The following is an 18,731-nucleotide window of genomic DNA, read 5'->3' as shown; positions in this document are numbered from 1 at the left end:
AAGGCATGGCGACACGGTGCAGGGTCTGCAAGCAGCATCACAGGCGAGTCGGTGAGATTTCCACGGGGGAGACAGGCCTCGGTTTATTCTGGTGTCATGGAGACAGGAGGCTCTGTGGGAAAAGATGACTGCACTTTGTAAATACCTCGGGGCAAACCTGACCCTTCTGGGCTGGAAGGATGAACGTGGATGGGTGGGGGGTTAGATAACATAACCACTGAGAGGAAAAGTGAAGTGGGGGCTTGTTTTCCCGGTGGCCAGACAGCTGATCTGGAACTTGAGGGAATCTGCACGGACGGGTACCTGCTGGCAATGTTAATGGCAGCGCTATCTGGTTTGTTTTTCCCATTAAGTGAAAAACTGAAGAGCTAAATGAGTAAGCAATTTTATTCTTATCATCACCTATAACATTCAAATTGGATTACATAATGAAATAATTCTATAAAATAGTGTATTTTATTGCGATTTCCTATTGAAGGAATATCACCCCCTGACCTTTCTCCACAAGCTCTCAGCACCCATGACACGTCTCTTGTCAAAGTGCAGTGGGAGCTGCACTCTGCCCGTAGGTTAGGAGAAACTCATCAGGAAGACGTTTCAGTCACTGCATGGATCTTTCCGTCATCTGCAATTTTCATTTTCCTATAGTCGATAATCTTCAGGTCTGAAAGACAAGAATCAACATTTATATCTTCAGGAATCATCATATTATTTTCTCCTGCCTGATGAAGGAAGACTATTTTTCAATTTAAAATGAAAGTGACTGTTCACTGAGAAATCACCTACAAGCATTAGATTTTTGGGGAAAAACACTAAAGCCAAATCATCACAAAACGACAATCCCAAAGCTCTTTCAAGAATATAAATATAGGCCATCTTGTGCCTATGCATGAATGTATTTAGTAACTTAAAAACTTGAATTTAACATCTTTTCCAATTTTAAATATACTTTCTTAAAGCCCTTTTCAGAGAGAGGATTGCTATGATCTTTAAAATCATATAAGCATATGGATTGACCCAATCAAGGCAATTTTTGAATGAGTAATTTCCCTATTTATATTATTTTATCATGCTAAATTTATTTATTTATTTTTAAGTAGACATTATCTTTTTAGAGGGACAGAGAGAGAGAGAGAGACAGAGCACGAGCAGGGGGAGGGCAGAGAGAGAGGGAGACACAGAATCCGAAGTAGGCTCCAGCCTACTGTCAGCACAGAGCCCTTCTGATGTGGGGCTCAAAGTCACAAACCATGAGATCATGACCTGAGCCAAAGTCAGACATTTAACTGACCGAGCCACCCAGGTGCCTCTACGTTGTCTATTTTTTTTTAATGTTTATTCATTTTTGAGAGAGTGCACATGAACGGGGGAGAGGCCGCGAGAGGGGGACAAAGGATCTGAAGTGGGCTCTGAGCTGACAGCAGTGAGCCTGATGTGGGGCTCTAACTCACAAACTGTGAGATCATGACCTGAGCTGAAGTTGGACACTCAGCTGACTGAGCCACCCAGGTGTCCCTAAATTTATTTTTCATTATGATACATACACAAAATAAATGTATAAATACCACACCTTTGATGTTTAATTAAAACTGGTAAAACTGGTCTTTTCCTCATTTATACATTTATAGGATCAATCACACCTGAAAGCTACTTCCAGCAGTAAATTAAAACAAAAAAAATATTATTTAAGGGAAATGTTAAATCATAAACAGTGGAGAAAATGAAAAAACAGGAAATTACAAAATGCAAAAAATTCTGAAGTGCCCTTTTATCTTTTACATTGGTGTATTTGTAGGTGTTGAGATCATATGGAATTTTCAGAAGGAAATTCATAATCAGTAAACTAAATAGATATTTTTGAAACAGCTGTAAAAATATTCGAGAGTTTGAGTTCCTTTAATGAGTAGATGAACTCTGTTTGCCCCGAAACAACTTATCTAGTCCCTTTCTACATTTACAGCATGTTTTCTTAAATAGAATGCTCGCAAGATACCAGATAGCTCAACTATGAAGACCAACAGTCTCCTGGCTGAGTAAATAAACTATATTACGATTTAGAGTTATTATTTAGCTCTGAGGAACACAGCCTCTGATCTGGGAAACTAGCCAAATATGCTTCACCATATCAGCTGTTCTCTAACAACAAGAAGAGAAAACTGTGGAATTTTGTCACTGTTTTTGAAACCTCTTTCCAAATGTAAAAACTGCATCCAAAGTCTAGGAAAAGTCAGTGTGGTCTGACAGCTGAATGTGGCTCCAAAGTGCACCCTTTTCATCTCTGGCAGATGACTCACTACAATCAAAGCCGTTCCCAGTCAAGAGACAGCAGCACATTTAAAGAAACAACTTATTCTCCTGTTGAGCTGGTTCATATAATTACTAAAGAGTGGAAGTGATGCCATTAGAAAGAAATCTTTAGGGGCCCCTGGGTGGCTCAGGTGGTTGAGCATCAGACTCTTGATTTAGGCTCAGGTCATGATCCCAGGATGGTGGAATAGAGCCCAGTATTAGGCTCTGCCCTGAGAGTGGAATCTGCTTAAGAATCTTTCTTTCTCTCTGCCCCTCTCCCCACCTTGTGTTCTCTTTCTCTCTCTCTAAAATAGAAAAAAAATAGTAATAATTTAGAAAGAAGCTGTTTAATGTCCTAACAAGAAGTCTCTGCAACGCCACTTAATAAAACTAAATGTGCTTAGTCACAATCTAGTTGTTTCCACACCAAAGGTTAATTTGTTAAATAACAATGTGATGACAAAAACACCATTTAGTGGGATTTACAAGTAAAGTTAGAAATGTGTGTGAAGGGTGTGATCTGTGACATATGGAATGTAGGCAGTGACCTGAAGGCTACCGGGGGCTGATCAAGCCCAGATTTGTTTCAAGATTTTTTGGTAGAAGCGAGGAGGACAAAGAAGGCTGTGGCCGTAATGAGTGAGAAGAAAGGACAGGTTCAGGGTTTAAGAGGCAGAAAAGTACCATGTCGGTGGGGAGGGTGGAAAGGGAACGGGAAGGGGCTAGGGAGCCGGAGGAGGCAGGCGCTACCAGAAAAGGATGATTCAGGGAGGATTCCTGATTTTCAGCTTGAAGATCGCTGCCAATGACAACGCTATTGACTTTTTCAGGACAGGGAATACAGGTGGAAGAACAAACTAGAAGGCAAGGACCCTGGATTGGATTCTGATGAGACCTGGACCTGACAGGCAGCGAGCAGCGAGGATTTGGGGTTTAGGAGAAAGGGCCAGAGGGAGGACACGTGAGAGTCTCTACCACAGATTCCTTCTTTTCTATCCCACTTCTGCATAGCAGGTGGCCCCGCATAAACCGTCTTCAGTGGTCTTCCACTGCTTTGTCAAAATCCAAACACCTCGGGATTCAATATATACCCCTCCATGACAGGCCTCAGCTAACATTCCTGAGTTATTCTCTGTATACCCCGTCCCTTTACATTCTGGTGCCATTACACCATTGTTACTGCCCAGATAAGCACTTTCATACCTCTGGACTTGGGTACTTGAGCTTTTCTGTCTGGAAGACTTGACTAATCCTTCAAAATCCACCTCAAAAATCACATCATCTGGGAAGCCCTCTATAAACTTCCTAACTTAGGGGTCCTTTCTCTGAGATTGTCCAAGAATAGCATGCATACTTCTATGACAGTGTTTTTCAAATTATAATTGCCCTTATGTAAATAAATTTTGTTTATGTTAGATGTACTGAAAGCTTATTAGATGCCACGAACTATACTAACTACTTCATATGCATTATCTCATTTTACTTTCATAACTACATTTTATCAAACCCATCTTATGGTTGACAATAGTGAGGCTCAGAGAGGCTGGCCAACTAGCCTAAAGATACACAGCTAGGAAACAGATAGTAGGGACTTAGGGAAGACCGTCTGACTCCAAGTGCCTGCTTGCACCATTCCATTCTATTTGACTCCTATTTGGCTGTTGGTTCCTTTGAGGGCGGGGTCCCAATATAACAGACCTTATGCTTCCAGCAATTAGCACAGTGCCCAGCATATAGTAGATACTTATAACATATCTGTAATTACAGTACAGACTGCCTTGAAAATGCCACTTTGTCTTACAAACTCTTCGTTTCCTTTTTTAATGAAAGTCATTAGGATCTTTTATGGATGGTTAATTTGCTTCCGGGGGCGGGGGAGGGGAGGGGAACAGTTTCATGGCCAAGGGACCAGATACTTCAGATGTTGGCATAGCCAGAAACATCAACTCATACTGAGTCACTTAATGATATTGCATGGCATTCAGGAGATACCCTCGTAGGGAAAAGTGAGGATTTTACACTAAATACAGTTTTGTTTCTACACACACACACACACACACACACACATGAAACAGGCACACATACAGTGTACTTGTATTGCTTACTCCCTTCCACTAAAAGAAATCCAAGATAATAAGAAAGGGGAGGGGAGGCCCATTTATCTGCTCCTTCTCAACCTTCAGCAGGATATGTATCACTTGGGCTCTTGTGAAGATGCAGACTCAGATTCAGTTAATCTGTAGAAGGGCTCATGATTCTGCATTTCTTGATCATGTTGTTTCTTGTTTTATTTATTTCTAGGAGAGAGAGAGAGAGACAGCGTGAGCGGGGGAGGGTCAGAGAGAGAGGGAGTCACAGACTCTGAAACAGGCTCCAGGCTCTGAGCTGGCAGTCAGCACAGAGCCCGACGCCGGGCTCGAACCCACGAACTGCGAGATCATGACCTAAGCGAAAGTCGGACGCTTAACCGACTAAGCCACTCAGGCGCCCCCATGATTCTGCATTTCTAATGAGCTCCCACATGATGCAATGCCAGTCCATGGGCCACATGATGACTTAGCAAGGCTTCACCTCAGAAAGAGCTAATCCTAAGACAGAGGAGATGACTATTTGAAGATGCTGAAGAAGGAACTGAAGCACCTTTAGTAAATTTCTGAAACTATGCTGTATCTAAGAGAAGGTAACACACTTCTTCCTTAGCTAGGGGTGATTCCATTTGTTGTACAGTACCTTTCTTAGCTCTTTACCATGAGAGAACTTTATTAAAGGGAGTTTTTTATGCTTTTCTGATACAACAATATATAATTTTAAGTTATGATAACATGTATTGAGGCTGGATATTGAAATTCCTTTGGGATCTATCGTCAAAGATTAAATTGTAGTCCATGTAGTGTTAGTAATTTGAGTTAAATGTCATATTTGGTTCTTTAAGTTTTGCTAATCCATATATGACAACACTATATTGATCAGAATTAAAATCCTGGATTATGTTGTTTACAAACTAACCCTACTTTATGTGTATATCTACCTAATGTCCTTACTAGATTAGATAACTTTTAAAAGCAAGACATGTGGCATCTAGTATGTTGCTTTGGATAGTACGGATGCTTAACTGTTGTGAACTTAAATGTAATGGCTTAATCCTTTGCAAGGATGAGTGAATTTATATCCTATATTTATTTGCCTTAGTTCTTAGTCACTGTTTCAGTTCAAATAAAAAATCATGAAGTTTTAAAATAAAAGATTATATTATATAAGGCTAATGTTTTTATAAGTAATAATATTTTACAATAATCTCAGGAAATCTTTGAAGAGACATTTCAAATGATGTTATAGAAAGCTAACCTCTATTAATTTTTGTTTTTCCACACAAATTTACTCCTTGACAGAAATATGTTAATTTTAACAAAACTACCAATCTTTTCTTTATATATGTAATACAAAGTATCCAAAAATAAGTATATCAGAGTTACACTAAAGCACAGACTTTTAAGAAAAATTTTTATTTTAGCTATATATAGCCATTAAGCAAATTTTAAGAAGCAAAGACCAAAATATGAATTTACTATACTTCATGAAATAAAAGTAAATTTCTCTTTAAGGGAGATAAGATCCTGATCTTTTATTCATTCGAAAAAGATTATTGAGGGTCAGGTCCAGCTATGGGCACTGGGACCACAACAGTAAGCAAGATAAAGTTCTGTCCTTAAACAGTACATTTGCTTTCTTTCTTTTTTTAAATTAATTCTTTAAAAGAATGTTTATTTATTTTTAAGAGAGAGAGAGGCAAAGTGTAAGGGGGAGGGGCAGAGAGAGAAGGAGACACAGAACCCAAAGCAGGTTACAGGCTCTGTGCTGTCAGTAGAGGCCGATGCGGGGCTCAAACTCATGAACTGCAAGATCATGACTTGAGCTGAAGTTAGACACTTAACCAACTGAACCACCCAGGTGCCCCTAGACAGTGCATTTTCTAATAGAGATGCACACATGTACATATTCACTCACACACACCCACAGCCACTCACACACACACATACATACATGTACACTTTGACCTCTGAGGTGAAAGCTAAAAGTTTTAAGCTTTGATGTATATGCTTAGGATGATTTGGGAGATTAATGAATCTTCAAAGAATTAGCCAACACAAGACTTTCTTTAATTTATTTTCTAAACTGTGCTAAATTACACAGCTACTAAATATTCTACAGCAACAATTCATTTTACACTCAATAATTGTCACTAGCAACAAACTGTCTTCAAACACTACTGCTTTTTAAAAAAATCACTTCTTTGAATAAGGAAACAGAACTTACAAAAAGGTCTGTAGGAGCTACAGGAAATATTCTGTGGTGGCTGTGACTGCTTACAAACTTTAAAGTTAAAATATACCACATCTCACAAAATTAGTAAATTTCCGTAGCAAATCCTTTATCACTGACATCCTTATGCAAAATGTTGCCAGTCACTCAGTAAGTGAAACAGGCAAAATACTGCCACTCAGTAAAATGAAACAAGTATGTCTTAGAAATTCAGATTCAAATTCAGGACCAAAAAAATGACAGAGACCAACACACTTAAATTAGCTTGAAACTGGGGACATTTCTAGAAAAGAATTTATCTTTTGACTTTAGGAAAAATCTTTAGGGAGATTTTAGTTTTTATTGTAAAATGATGGGAAAAATCCATTTGGCTTGTGGATAAAATGAAATATAAAGCTAGAAAACACAGTTTATGTAACAGTTCAATTAGAGACATTTAATATTATTTATCCCATTAAGATGATTTATTTTCCAGAAGAAAAAAAAAGCATTTGAATTTCAGTTGTAAATCCATGAAATCAGGTTTAACTTAAGTGTAATAAATCTCAAAACCATTGTATTCCCTCTTAGGTCTTATGTGTTTTCACTCATAAATAGTATGTGTCAGTATAATGCTTACTCCAACAAAATATTTAAAAGAGAAGAATAAAATTTGGACAATGAAGTAATCTTCAGAATAAAGGTCAGTTTGATTGAGTTTTATGTCATTGTCATTGTACTGATGAAATTATTTAGATAAGATATTACCGGAAAGGATATCACATATTCCTTGAACTATAACCCTTTGAACTAAAGATGTTAGCTGTACAGGAGACAGTGAGGCAGAATAATGGTGCCTCTATACTCACTTTTCTAAGCACTGTACCACGTACCAAATCCTGATCAGAAAAATTTCAATAGTGCTTAAAAAAACACAAAAAAAACACTGAACTCATAGACTGTTTAAAAATTGTTTTAAATCAACTTGTTTTTTTCCAATCAAAATAAACAGGAATTGCTGTTACATTTAATTATCACTTTTAAGTCATAAGCTCTATTGACTAGGGATGATTTTGTTTGCTTATTCAAGTAGAGATTGTTTTTAATTTTAACAACCAGTCCTAATCTGTTCATATCCAAAAGAACAGCAAAGTTGAGAATGTCTAATTTGAGCAAATTCAGCTCTGGAAATACTGAGGTCTACAGTTTATGCCAATGCTGAGCTGGTTGAAATAATGGGAAAATTGGAAGGTAACCCTCTCCTGAAGTCCAGCTAATAACTTCTGCCTGTGAAGAGCAACAAATTAAGTTAAATCTTGTAGAAAAATGCCATATGACTAGGCGAGCATAAAGTCGTGGAAAATCTTGAAGATGTCTAGATCCCAGTTCCTTACGGGTTTTGAAAAGGTAAAAATCCTTTAATGTCTTTAAATATATTAAGCCTCTGATGTGAAGTACATTTTATAAAAAAGGCATAGGCAAAAAAATTTTTTCTGGGTATTAATTGAACTAAATCTGAAAATCTGCAGGTTGTTAGGATTCATGGGTTTCCTACCAGAGGGCCTCACTAAATTGAATCACTGCTCTTTTCTAGAGCTACAGATGAGATAGGATGCTCACCGTGGCCCCTTTCTTTCTTTTCTTTTTCTTTTTTAAGTTTTTATTTATTTCTGAGAGAGAGAGCGCGTGAGCAGGGGAAGGTCAGAGAGAGAGGGAGACACATAATTTGAAACAGGCTCCAGGCTCTGAGCTGGCAGTCAGCACAGAGCCTGACGTGGGGCTCGAACCCACGAACCGTGAGATCATGACCTGAGCCGAAGTCGGACGCTTAATCAACTGAGCCACCCAGGCGCCCTGGTGCGACCCCTTTCAAGAGCTAATGTGGCCGCACCTGTTTTCCTTGTACAGAGCAGGAGGCTCCACCTATAAAAGTCTAAACTGAACCCTGTTTTCAGCAAAGACCATTCAGGGCGCACCACAAGTGTCCTCCTCCTTCCCCACTTTTCTCCTGGCCACTCTCTCCTTTGCAGGGACACTTCTAACAGCACACTCTAAAGGACATGAACCACCAGGGACATAGGTTTTCATGATAAACATCTCCTTTCAAGATATATTGAAGCTGAACTTCTCACACTTCATTTCTATACAACGGTGAGGGTTTTGCTTAAAATAAAGCATTACTGATTTAATGAGTGAAGAATTAAACATCTATTTCTTTTTTTGGTATTGTTTCATCACTCACCCAGTGGGTGAGGCAAAGCAATTCAAGTTGAAATTTTCCACATACCTTGTTTTTCCTAAGAAAAGCTCTCCTACAGAATTTTGTAAAAATGAAAATAAAGTTTAAAATGATCCAAGTTTTATTTTTACCATACATAATGAAAAGTTTCCATTACAGTGATAGCATTGCAATTTCCATGATTACTGTGGTTTTGTAATGTGTTGGCAAAACTATAATGATTATGGAAATAACTATTGATGGTATTAAAATAAGTTGACCATTTGAAAGCTATAATCCCAGGCCACAGAACTGTGAAGAAAGAACAGTGCTACTGCCTTTTCTTTGACGAATGAATTCAAGTGCATGCCCTACAATCATCACTTGCACATGGCAATCATACATCTATTCTGTGCCATCAGGAAATAAAAGATAATTTCGTAACATATTCTAACACAATTTATGTATCCTTGAGATATAAAAATACTAATATATCAAGTATGTCCACTGATTTAAGAAGTGAGCTTTACAGGCAATACTTACCATACAAGAAAATGACTTCTAGTTATTAAAAAATATTCCATTTTCTCATAAAGATCAATTTATTTCCTTCTTGTCAAACATTATTTTATTTTGTTTTTTAAAATTTTTTAATGTTTATTTATTTTTGAGAGAGACAGAGACAGAGTGTGAGTGAGGAGGGGCAGAGAGAGAGGGAGACACAGAATCCGAAGCAGGCTACAGGCTCCGAGCTGTCAGCACAGAACCTAATGTGGGGCTTGAACTCACGGACCATGAGATTATGACCTCAGCTGAAGTCAGGTGTTTAACCACTGAGCCACCCAGGTGCCTCTAACATTATTTTAAAAATGAACACACACTAGCATAAGACAACCTGACATAAACTGAAATTAGGCCTGATAGAACAGAACTTTCATGATTTAAAATAATTTAAATGAAATCTCAACAATAGAGCTTTTAATTAAGATTAAAACAATTTTGTCAATCACCTACTGGGTTCAAAGCTTAGTTCTGACTGCTGTTACTATGTGTTGTTCAAAAGCTTTTGTCTCTAATAGAAAGGCTAATAAACTTAACATTTACCAAAAAGCTAATAATAGTTCCAAGTTTAAAATGTACATTTCTATACTCTAAGCATATTTTAAGTTTAATTGCTAGGGAAACAACAACCAAAGCAAGCTATTTTTGTGTCTATTTATTTAGGTGCAATCTAAGTACATCTGCTTCAGTCAAGTCTCTGCAGATTCATCAGATCTATCTTGAATAAGTTCCAATTACGACATTCCAAAGGAAGATTATATTGTTGGCTTAGCTATTTTGGGTGGAACAAGAGCATATTTTAAGCAGGCTCCTTATCCAAAAGGAGAAGAAAAAAATTTCTCATGAAAGCAAACCCAACAGTAATGAGAAATCCCATTTTCAAGGGATTACACTATATAGTATGTTATTTTAATTTTAATTCTAACATATTATATTTAATACTAGAACTTTATGAAATAGCAACTATAATGGCAACGTTCAATAAAGTAGTCACTAACTACGTGCAGCTACTGAAATTTAACCTAATTAAATTAATTAAATTAAAAGTTCAGTTCCTCAGTCACACTAGCTACAGTATAAATACTCAGGAGCCACCATATTATTAGATAGTTCAGACATAGAGTTTTTCCATCATTGTGAAAAGTTCTATTAGACAGCCCTGAACTAAAAGATCATCTGTTTCTCAGAAAAGAAGCATTTTGGTTAATAAAAAAATGCCTGTGTTTTTCCTGGTTATATGCGTTCCATGGTAATAAAAACTAACTGAACTTGATGTCAGCTCTTCTGCAGAAGAATAAAATGTTGAATGATTTGTTAAATAATTAGTACACTTATGATATATTCTTAAACTGTAAGATAAAAGTATCTGAGAGAGAGAGAGAGAGAGAGAGAGAGAAAATGAACAAGTAGGGGAGAGAGGCAGAGGCAGAGAGAATCCCAAGCAGGCTCCGAGCTGAGTATGGAGACTGATGGGGGGCTCAATCCCACAAACCATGAGATCATGACCTGAGCCGAAATCAAGAGTTGAACACTCAACCAACTGAGCCACCCAGGTGCCCCTTTACCCACATTATTATTTGGTGAACAGAAATTAACACAAGTTATATGGCTACTTGTGAGGAAAGATTATACTTTTATTAAGTATAAAGGAAAGCCTGGTGCCTTAATGCATAATCCTGCTATAGGGTAATCTGGAATTAAAAGAAAGGGCAGGGAAAATACCTCCCCAGAGCAGCAACCCAAAAATGCATCAAGCTACTCTAAATTTCTCTACAAGTCTCCTTAAGACTAATTATAGAAAATCCCTTCCTAATTTCTTTAATATAATAAAGGCACTCAGTTTCCTTCTAATTTGTTTTTTTTTTTTTAATGTTTTATTTATTTCTAGGAGGGAGAGAGAGAGAGACAGCGTGAGCAGGGGAGGGTCAGAGAGAGAGGGAGTCACAGACTGAAACAGGCTCCAGGCTCTGAGCTGGCAGTCAGCACAGAGCCCGACGCGGGGCTCGAACCCATGAACCGTGAGATCACGACCTAAGCGAAAGTCGGACGCTTAACCGACTAAGCCACCCAGGCGCCCCACCTTCTAATTTGTTTTAAATGAACCAGGAATCAAGAATCACTTAGTAAAATGAGCAGTTTGATCAGTACATTTTTTTAATTAAAAATTTTTTTAATGTTTATTTTATTTTTGAGACAGAGAGAGAGAGAGAGAGTGTGAGCATAGGAGGGGCAGAGAGAGAGGGAGACACTGGATCCAAAGCAAGCTCTAGGATCTGAGCTGTCACCACAGACCCCGATGTTGGACTTGAACTCACAAACTGTGAGATCATGACCTGAGCCAAAGTCGGTGCTTAACTGATCAGTAGCGCCCCTGATCATTACTCTTCAATTATAATAATACTAAATACAGTTTGTTGTGAACGGTTACTATATTACTATACTATCTGGTTTAACTCATTTAGACTATTCATGATACACAACTCCAAGTGCATAATCTATGTTTGTTCATATATTTAATTAAGTAGCATCCTTGTTATTTTTAATAAAAAAGAAATACCATAGGGGCGCCTGGGTGGCTTAGTCGGTTAAGCATCCGACTTTCGCTTAGGTCATGATCTCGCGGTGCATGGGTTCGAGCCCCGCATCGGGCTCTGTACTGACTGCCAGCTCAGAGCCTGGAGCCTGTTTCAGTCTGTGACTCCCTCTTTCTCTGACCCTCCCCTGCTCACGCTGTCTCTCTCTCTCTCCTAGAAATAAATAAAACATTAAAAAAAAAAAGTACCATACCCCTCTTGGTTAGGAATATAAATTAATTTATGGTGGTGTTTCTGTAAGAAAATCTGATACGATATTTTTCTTTGTAAAAAATGCTTTTTTAATGTTTACTTATTTTTGAGATAGAGACAGAGCATGAGCAGAGAAGGGGCGGAGAGAGAGGGAGACACAGAATCTGAAGTGGGCTCCAGGCTCTGAGCTGTCAGTATAGAGCCCAATGAGAGGCTTGAACTCATGAACCATGAGAGCATGACCTGAGCCAAAGTCGGATGCTTAATTGACTGAGCCACCCAGGAGCTCTCTGATAAGACATTCTTAAACTTAAAGGACTTCATACAGCATGATAACCCAACAAAATACTTTTTAAGGATATAACTTTCCAGAGCATAATACTGGAGAACTTCATGCAACTTACTCACACTTACACAAGCTGCTACAAGAGGCAAGAAGAGGCACTCCAGCAGACAGGTTAGGACCATGACCCAGAAGCCAGTCACCTTAGGTTTAAATCCCTAACCCACCACTTATACTTGGGTGATCTCAGGCAAATTATTTTTCTTTCTGTGCCTACATTATTTTATTTATGAAAAAAGTGGGGATTAAAAAATCTAAAGACAAACACACAACACAAGCACAAAGAAACAGTGGAAGGTAACACACCGAAATGTTAACTACGGTGAGATTATTTACTTCCTTAAGTTTGTATCTTATTCACAGTTTCTACATTGAACATTTAATACTTTTTAAATCCCAAGAAGTGAAAGTTTTTAACTGAATGCCTGAGTTTACTTTCAAGAGTATTTTATTTGAAGTAAATGTTGTGTGTATTATGCAAAGCCTATGTGAAATCTTAGTAAAGAAAAAATTGCAGGGTGTAAATTTAAGCTACTGTTTTCCATAAATTAGAAATAGATTTAAATTTGTGGCGAACTGCACATCTCTTTAAAAGAATTTTAGGGGCACCTGGGTGGCTCAGTCAGTTAAGCATCCAACTTGATTTCAGCTCAAGTCATGATCTCATGGTTTGTGGGACTAGGCCCGCGATGGGCTCTGTGCTGACATGGTGGAGCCTGCTTGGGATTCTCTCTCTCTCCCTCTCTCTCTACCCCTCCTCTGCTCATGCTCTTGCTCTCTCTCTTACATAAATAAATAAGCATTTAAAAAAAAAGAATTAAAAAAATGTTTACATCTTCCTAGAAAAATATTCCATATATGAGGGTTCAGTTTTGAAGATAAAAAATCTAAGTTCTATGTAGTTTAAGTAGGAAAAGGCCCATTGAATGTCTTGAATAAATGACCATGTAAGTCTCTAAGAACAAGTTAAATTAATTCTGAAAGCATAAAATTTTCCAAGTACAGAAGTCTCGTCTCTCAGATGTCAAAGGAGGAAACTAAATATCAAAGCGTGTAAAACAAATTGTACAACATAGATTTTCACAAACTACTGATTTATCTAAATAAAGCACGACACAACCTGGGTAAAAAAAAAATGAATTTAAATAAAAATAATTTAAAATAGACTCTTGAGTTTTGACAAGAAGGAAACTATTAAATAGGTATCTAAAAAGGTCAAAAGAAGAGAGACAATCACCCTACACTTAGTTGTTAGAATCACATCACATCACATAATGTATAGTTTCTGGTCTATGACATTGTCATCGTCAAGCAGTGAAAACCAGAATCTAAGGAGTGATGAGAAATGCACTTCTTTATTTTAGAGAGAAATACTTATCACAAGAATGTATCCTGATAACTAGCTGGTGATGGTATCTGACACCATAAAATCAATTTTTTCCATTTTTTACGAACAGTTTATTAATTCTCATTTGATATTAACTGAAAACAGACTAGTTCAGATGATATAATGAAGAGAAACAAAAGAAATAAACCAAAGTGTTTTTATAGCTGGTCAATTTCATTGACTGCAGCTTGAAGAATTAGTATTAAATTGGAGCATTTTACTACCTTTGCTTTATTTCTTCTAGAGATTCTTTCCTAACTTCATTTATAAAAGCTGATACAAGGATATTTGATTTCCTCATTTATTCATTGAATAAGTATTTGCTGAGTGCCAGATGCCGCTATGCTCAGCTAAGTAAGACAACAGGCAGTTCCCTCATGAAGTCTAGTTAGAGAAAGACAGTAAACAAAAAAATCACCCTGCTATTTTATTCCATTAGAATAAATGCAGTAAATGAAAAGGAAGTGTACAATGAGACCCTATTAAGGGGGCCTAATCCAGTTTAAGGAGTATAGGAAGGACTTCTGGAGGAGGTTACGTTTAAGTGCTGCATGATCTGTATATCCTAGACATTTATCAAAAGGTCTAGCACATAGTATAAACTCAGTAAAAGTTTGTGCAGCCGAATTAATTGTTTTAATGGTGTTTCTCTGTGTGTCTTAGTGCCTATGACAGTATCTTATACAGAAGAGGTAGCTAAAATATATTTGTAGAAAAAATAAATTAATGAAGCAGTTTGCTTCTATGGAAAGAACATAGGCTTTGGAATCAGACACAGTTGGGTTCAAATGCAGGCTATACTATAAACTCAATGACCCTTGCCTTACACTTAAAAATAGGAATAATATATCTACGTTATAGGCCTGTGGAGAGAATTAAATACAATGCATGTAAAATACCTAGCACAGTGTTGGGCAGTTGATAAGTGTCCAATAAACAGTGACTATAATAAATAGTCACTAAAAATTACATTATTTTGTTCATCATCTGCAGATTTTGAAAGGAACGCCTTGATACAAGTCAGTAAAGTTAAAAAGATTCAAGCAGAACACTCTAAAGACTTCTGTTTGGAAAGACTCTGAAGATTATATACATGTAATGACAACAGAGTCCAAGATTAGATTGCTGGGCATACTGACAATCCTGTGAAGGCTTATATTTTCACAAATATGGGATTTCACCTATATTTCACAAACCTATCTGAGTAAAGAGCCAATAAAGGGATATGGATTTTCAGAGCACGGAGGGTAATATCTGTGGGAAGATGAGCTGTCTTGTATAGATCAAGCAATAAGGATGTGTGGTTCTCTTTTAGACTGTATAAATTCTGTAAATGTTTCTGAGACTTTAGTATATCAAGTCCTGTTCTATGCACTGGGGAGGCCATGATGAACAAGATGTAGCCCTTGCTTTTTAAGAACTAAATGTGATGACAGAATTACACACCAGGTACTATGGCAGAAGATGGCTGGGCATGAAGTCTGGTCTTGATGTTTAGGCAAGGCTTCCTATTGGTGGTGGTATTTGAACTAAGGTCTAAAGAATGAGTCAGAGTTATTGCAGATATTGAGGCGACAGGCATGTTGTTTCAGGCAAAGTAATAGAATAAAAGCAAGGAAGAATTAAATTGCACAAAAAGGGTGACAGTCGTAGACAAGCTGCTATTATTAGACCAGTGAAGTGGGAAGAATTTAAGCTTCAGAGTCAGAGAGGAGCCAGGTCACGGACAGCCTGGAAAGCCAGATAAGGAAACCTGGAAACAATTAGATGGGAAAGAATATGTCAAAACTCAGCAGCTTTCTGGAACTTAGAGGAAATTGTAGACATGATACCAAAAACGGTTTTGTTATTTTGTTTTTCTAATTGGATCAAGGTTATTAATTATCCAGAATTAATGACTTTGCATCAGATGATATTCTCAGGTTAGTGAAGCAATCTGGAAAATGAAGAATCACTTTGTTTTAGGTAATGACAATTCATTTATCATTCCAAGAAACTACAATCGATCCAAATAATGTCATCCCAACAAAACATCTAGCAATTATAGGCACCTATGAACACCCTTGCATGTACTGAGCAAGGTTTTAAGACTTGAGATGTCCAGTTCTAACATCTACATGTAGAGTTTGTTTGCAGGTAGAAGATGCAGAGTATCCAAGGGAGTAAAAAAAAAAAAAAAAAAAAAAAAGGTTCACTCTTCCCACCACGGGAAGGATCTTGTCATTTGGTTGAGGAAGCAGGGAATACTAAACTCAGCTTAAAAAAAACAGAGAAACAGAATCAAAGACAGGAAAAGAGAGAAGACTTACGGAGACCACAATCTTGGGAAGGCCTCGATTTCTTCCCGCGTGTACTCATCCAGGCGTCGGGGCACTTTCCGTGGCTGAGGAAGCTCCTCCACTAAATTCTCACGAATATCTTCTGGAATGTCCTAGGGTAAATTTGATTTAGGTTTACATTTTGTAAAATATATCCCTTACTAACATATTAGGACTACTCAGCAAGTATTAAAAAACAAACAAAATTTAGAATGAAGAAAACAGTATCATCTTTAATACCCCATGAAAATCCCCGAGAAGTACATTAATGATAAAAGTTATCATAATAATCCACCTTATATTTTAATCTTGACAAAGCTATTTCTCATGACAAATTAGACATCTGTAGTTTTAAGGACTATCAACTAAGTCCTACCTATTTTTTCTAAACCATCTCATTTATTTCTCTCCTTTCAACTGAAAAAAGGCACTGCCTTGGCTGGTTCTCATGATTTTCCATTTGATGAGTGAAGGCACTGGGTCTGCGGCTTCCAGTGCCATAACCTTCCAGTTCACACTCCATGTTGTTAACAGAAAAAACTTTTGGAAAATGAAAGTCTGCTGGATCTCTGAGTCATTTAGCCAAAAAACATTTACCGAACTCCTTCTATGAACCAGAAATGGTGCTAGGTGCTCAGAATATAAAAGAAAATAAAAAGAGGGGCGTCTGGGTGGCTCAGTCAGTTGTGTCTGACTTTCGGCTCAGGTTGTGATCTTGTCGTTTGTGAGTCCAAGCCCCACGTCGGGCTCTGTGCTGACAGCTCAGAGCCTGGAACCTGCTTCAGATACTGGGTCTCCCTCTCTCTGACCCTTCCACGCTCACACTCACTCTCTCTCAAAAATAAGTAAAACATTAAAAAATAATTTAAAAAGAAAATAAAAAGATGATGGCCTCTAAAGGCTTACAATTTTAAAAGGTCACTCCTCAAACCCATGTCCTCACTCCTGGGCCACCTCTGACATTTTAGCGCTTTCCACACACCCATCCCTGGCTTCGAAGTCACCAGCTTCCCTGCCTCTTAGGCCTAGTTCTACACGGAAATCCTGGTGCATTTTATCAACGGCATTCCTTCTGCCCATAATGACTTTTCCCTTGTTATATATTCAAATGTTCAGGAAAATGAAAGAAAAAGTAAAATGCAAAAAAGTCTGAATTTGAGTAATGGAAAACTAAAGAGTAACACATATATCTGAGAGATATTTTAAAAGGAAAACAGAAATTGAGCAAAGTAAAGGAAATGATAAAATAAAGACCATGAGTAACCAAAAGAACTTACATTTACATTGTGCTCATGATACAGAAATAGGGAAAGGGAATGGTCTTGTGAGTCTGGATGGATAGGTTAATTTTGGAGACTCTACATAAATAATGGTTGGATATCATATGAAAGTGTCCTATGAGTATTTCCTCATATATTTCCTCAGGTAGTAAATATATTCCCCTCTTTTCATAACAGCATGTTCCTAAACATTTTTTAATGTTTTTAAATATAGTAAATTATAATTCTTTGCAAAAAGCATATCGTCATTGGGAATCAAATATCTGGGCAAGGACATGGCATCAAAATAGTCATTGTTTTCTATTCAGTGTCTTAAGTATCCAAATACAATTTTGAAACAGCTTCAAAGAATCAGAGTTCTATGGCATTATAAACTTGTTCTAAAACCTAGTATGGCATAATTTTTGTAGTATTTAAAAAAACTTAAGTTGGCTTTTTAAAGTTATGGTTAGTATACGGTAAGTCACTATCAATGTATACAAAATACAAAAAATACTATTGACAATGTGTTTCTTCATTCAGAAGCATTTTAAAAATATGTAACATCCCTTCCTCAGTGTATTCAAATCTGTAAGCTTAATTACACAAAACTGTCAAGCAGAGGATGCCTGGACATATAAATATAACATTGCTCTAATTTTTTACTTCCTGAAAAAGTCTTCTTGCCAGTTTGATATTTATAAAATTTATGGGTATTTCACACTCCATTAAAAAAATCCCTATAATATTTGCAAAGACAATTTCAAAAGTTGCCAAGTGCTTACACAGCAGAGGGTGTGGAACGCCGTGGGTTAGTAAACGTTTGCTGAATTGGAGAGAATATTGACTAAAATGAACTTACAAGCTTTCCCCGCTATTAGAGTAATTTACTGAAAGGAGGCATTGAAACAGTGCAGGGTGAGGAAGGAGACTTGATGATTAGGCATTACACATGAGACCTGCAAGAGGGAAAGTCCCTCCTTTAACCTGCACACACAGAAGGTAACCCAAACATGCTAACTGATGTGTTTAAGATTTAAGAGCCCTCTTGGCACAAAAACAGACACACAGACCAATGGAATAGAATAGAGAACTCAGAATTGGACCCACAAATGTATGGCCAACTAATCTCTGACAAAGCAGGAAAGAGTGAGTATCCAATGGAAAAAAGACAGCCTCTTTAACAGATGGTGCTGGGAGAACTGGACAACAACATGCTGGAGAATGAAACGAGATCATTTTCTCACACCATACACCAAAATAAACTCAAA

General features: G+C 37.4%; 1 protein-coding gene across 2 annotated transcripts in view; it reads right to left on the bottom strand.

Moving 5' to 3' along the window:
• Positions 1–369: 369 nt before the first annotated feature.
• Positions 370–18,731, bottom strand: part of MRPL13 (mitochondrial ribosomal protein L13) — a 47,410-nt gene continuing 29,048 nt past the window's right edge. Inside the window, exons 6-7 of one of the 2 annotated variants that reach the window (XM_077764743.1) lie at positions 16,193–16,314; positions 370–664 (exon numbers count right to left, since the gene is read on the bottom strand). In XM_077764743.1, coding sequence (XP_077620869.1) covers positions 643–664; positions 16,193–16,314 — 144 coding nt within the window. In that variant the 3' untranslated portion in view covers positions 370–642. Of the gene's footprint in view, positions 665–16,188; positions 16,315–18,731 lie in introns of those variants that run through there. The other variant, XM_077764754.1, reaches the window with a different exon arrangement.

This window comes from Crocuta crocuta, unplaced genomic scaffold, assembly GCF_008692635.1.
Source record: "Crocuta crocuta isolate KB4526 unplaced genomic scaffold, BGI_CrCroc_1.0 scaffold260, whole genome shotgun sequence".
NCBI classification, from domain to species: domain Eukaryota; kingdom Metazoa; phylum Chordata; class Mammalia; order Carnivora; family Hyaenidae; genus Crocuta; species Crocuta crocuta.
Note: the sequence above shows the minus strand (reverse complement) of the source record. Positions and strands in the feature narration are given on the sequence as shown.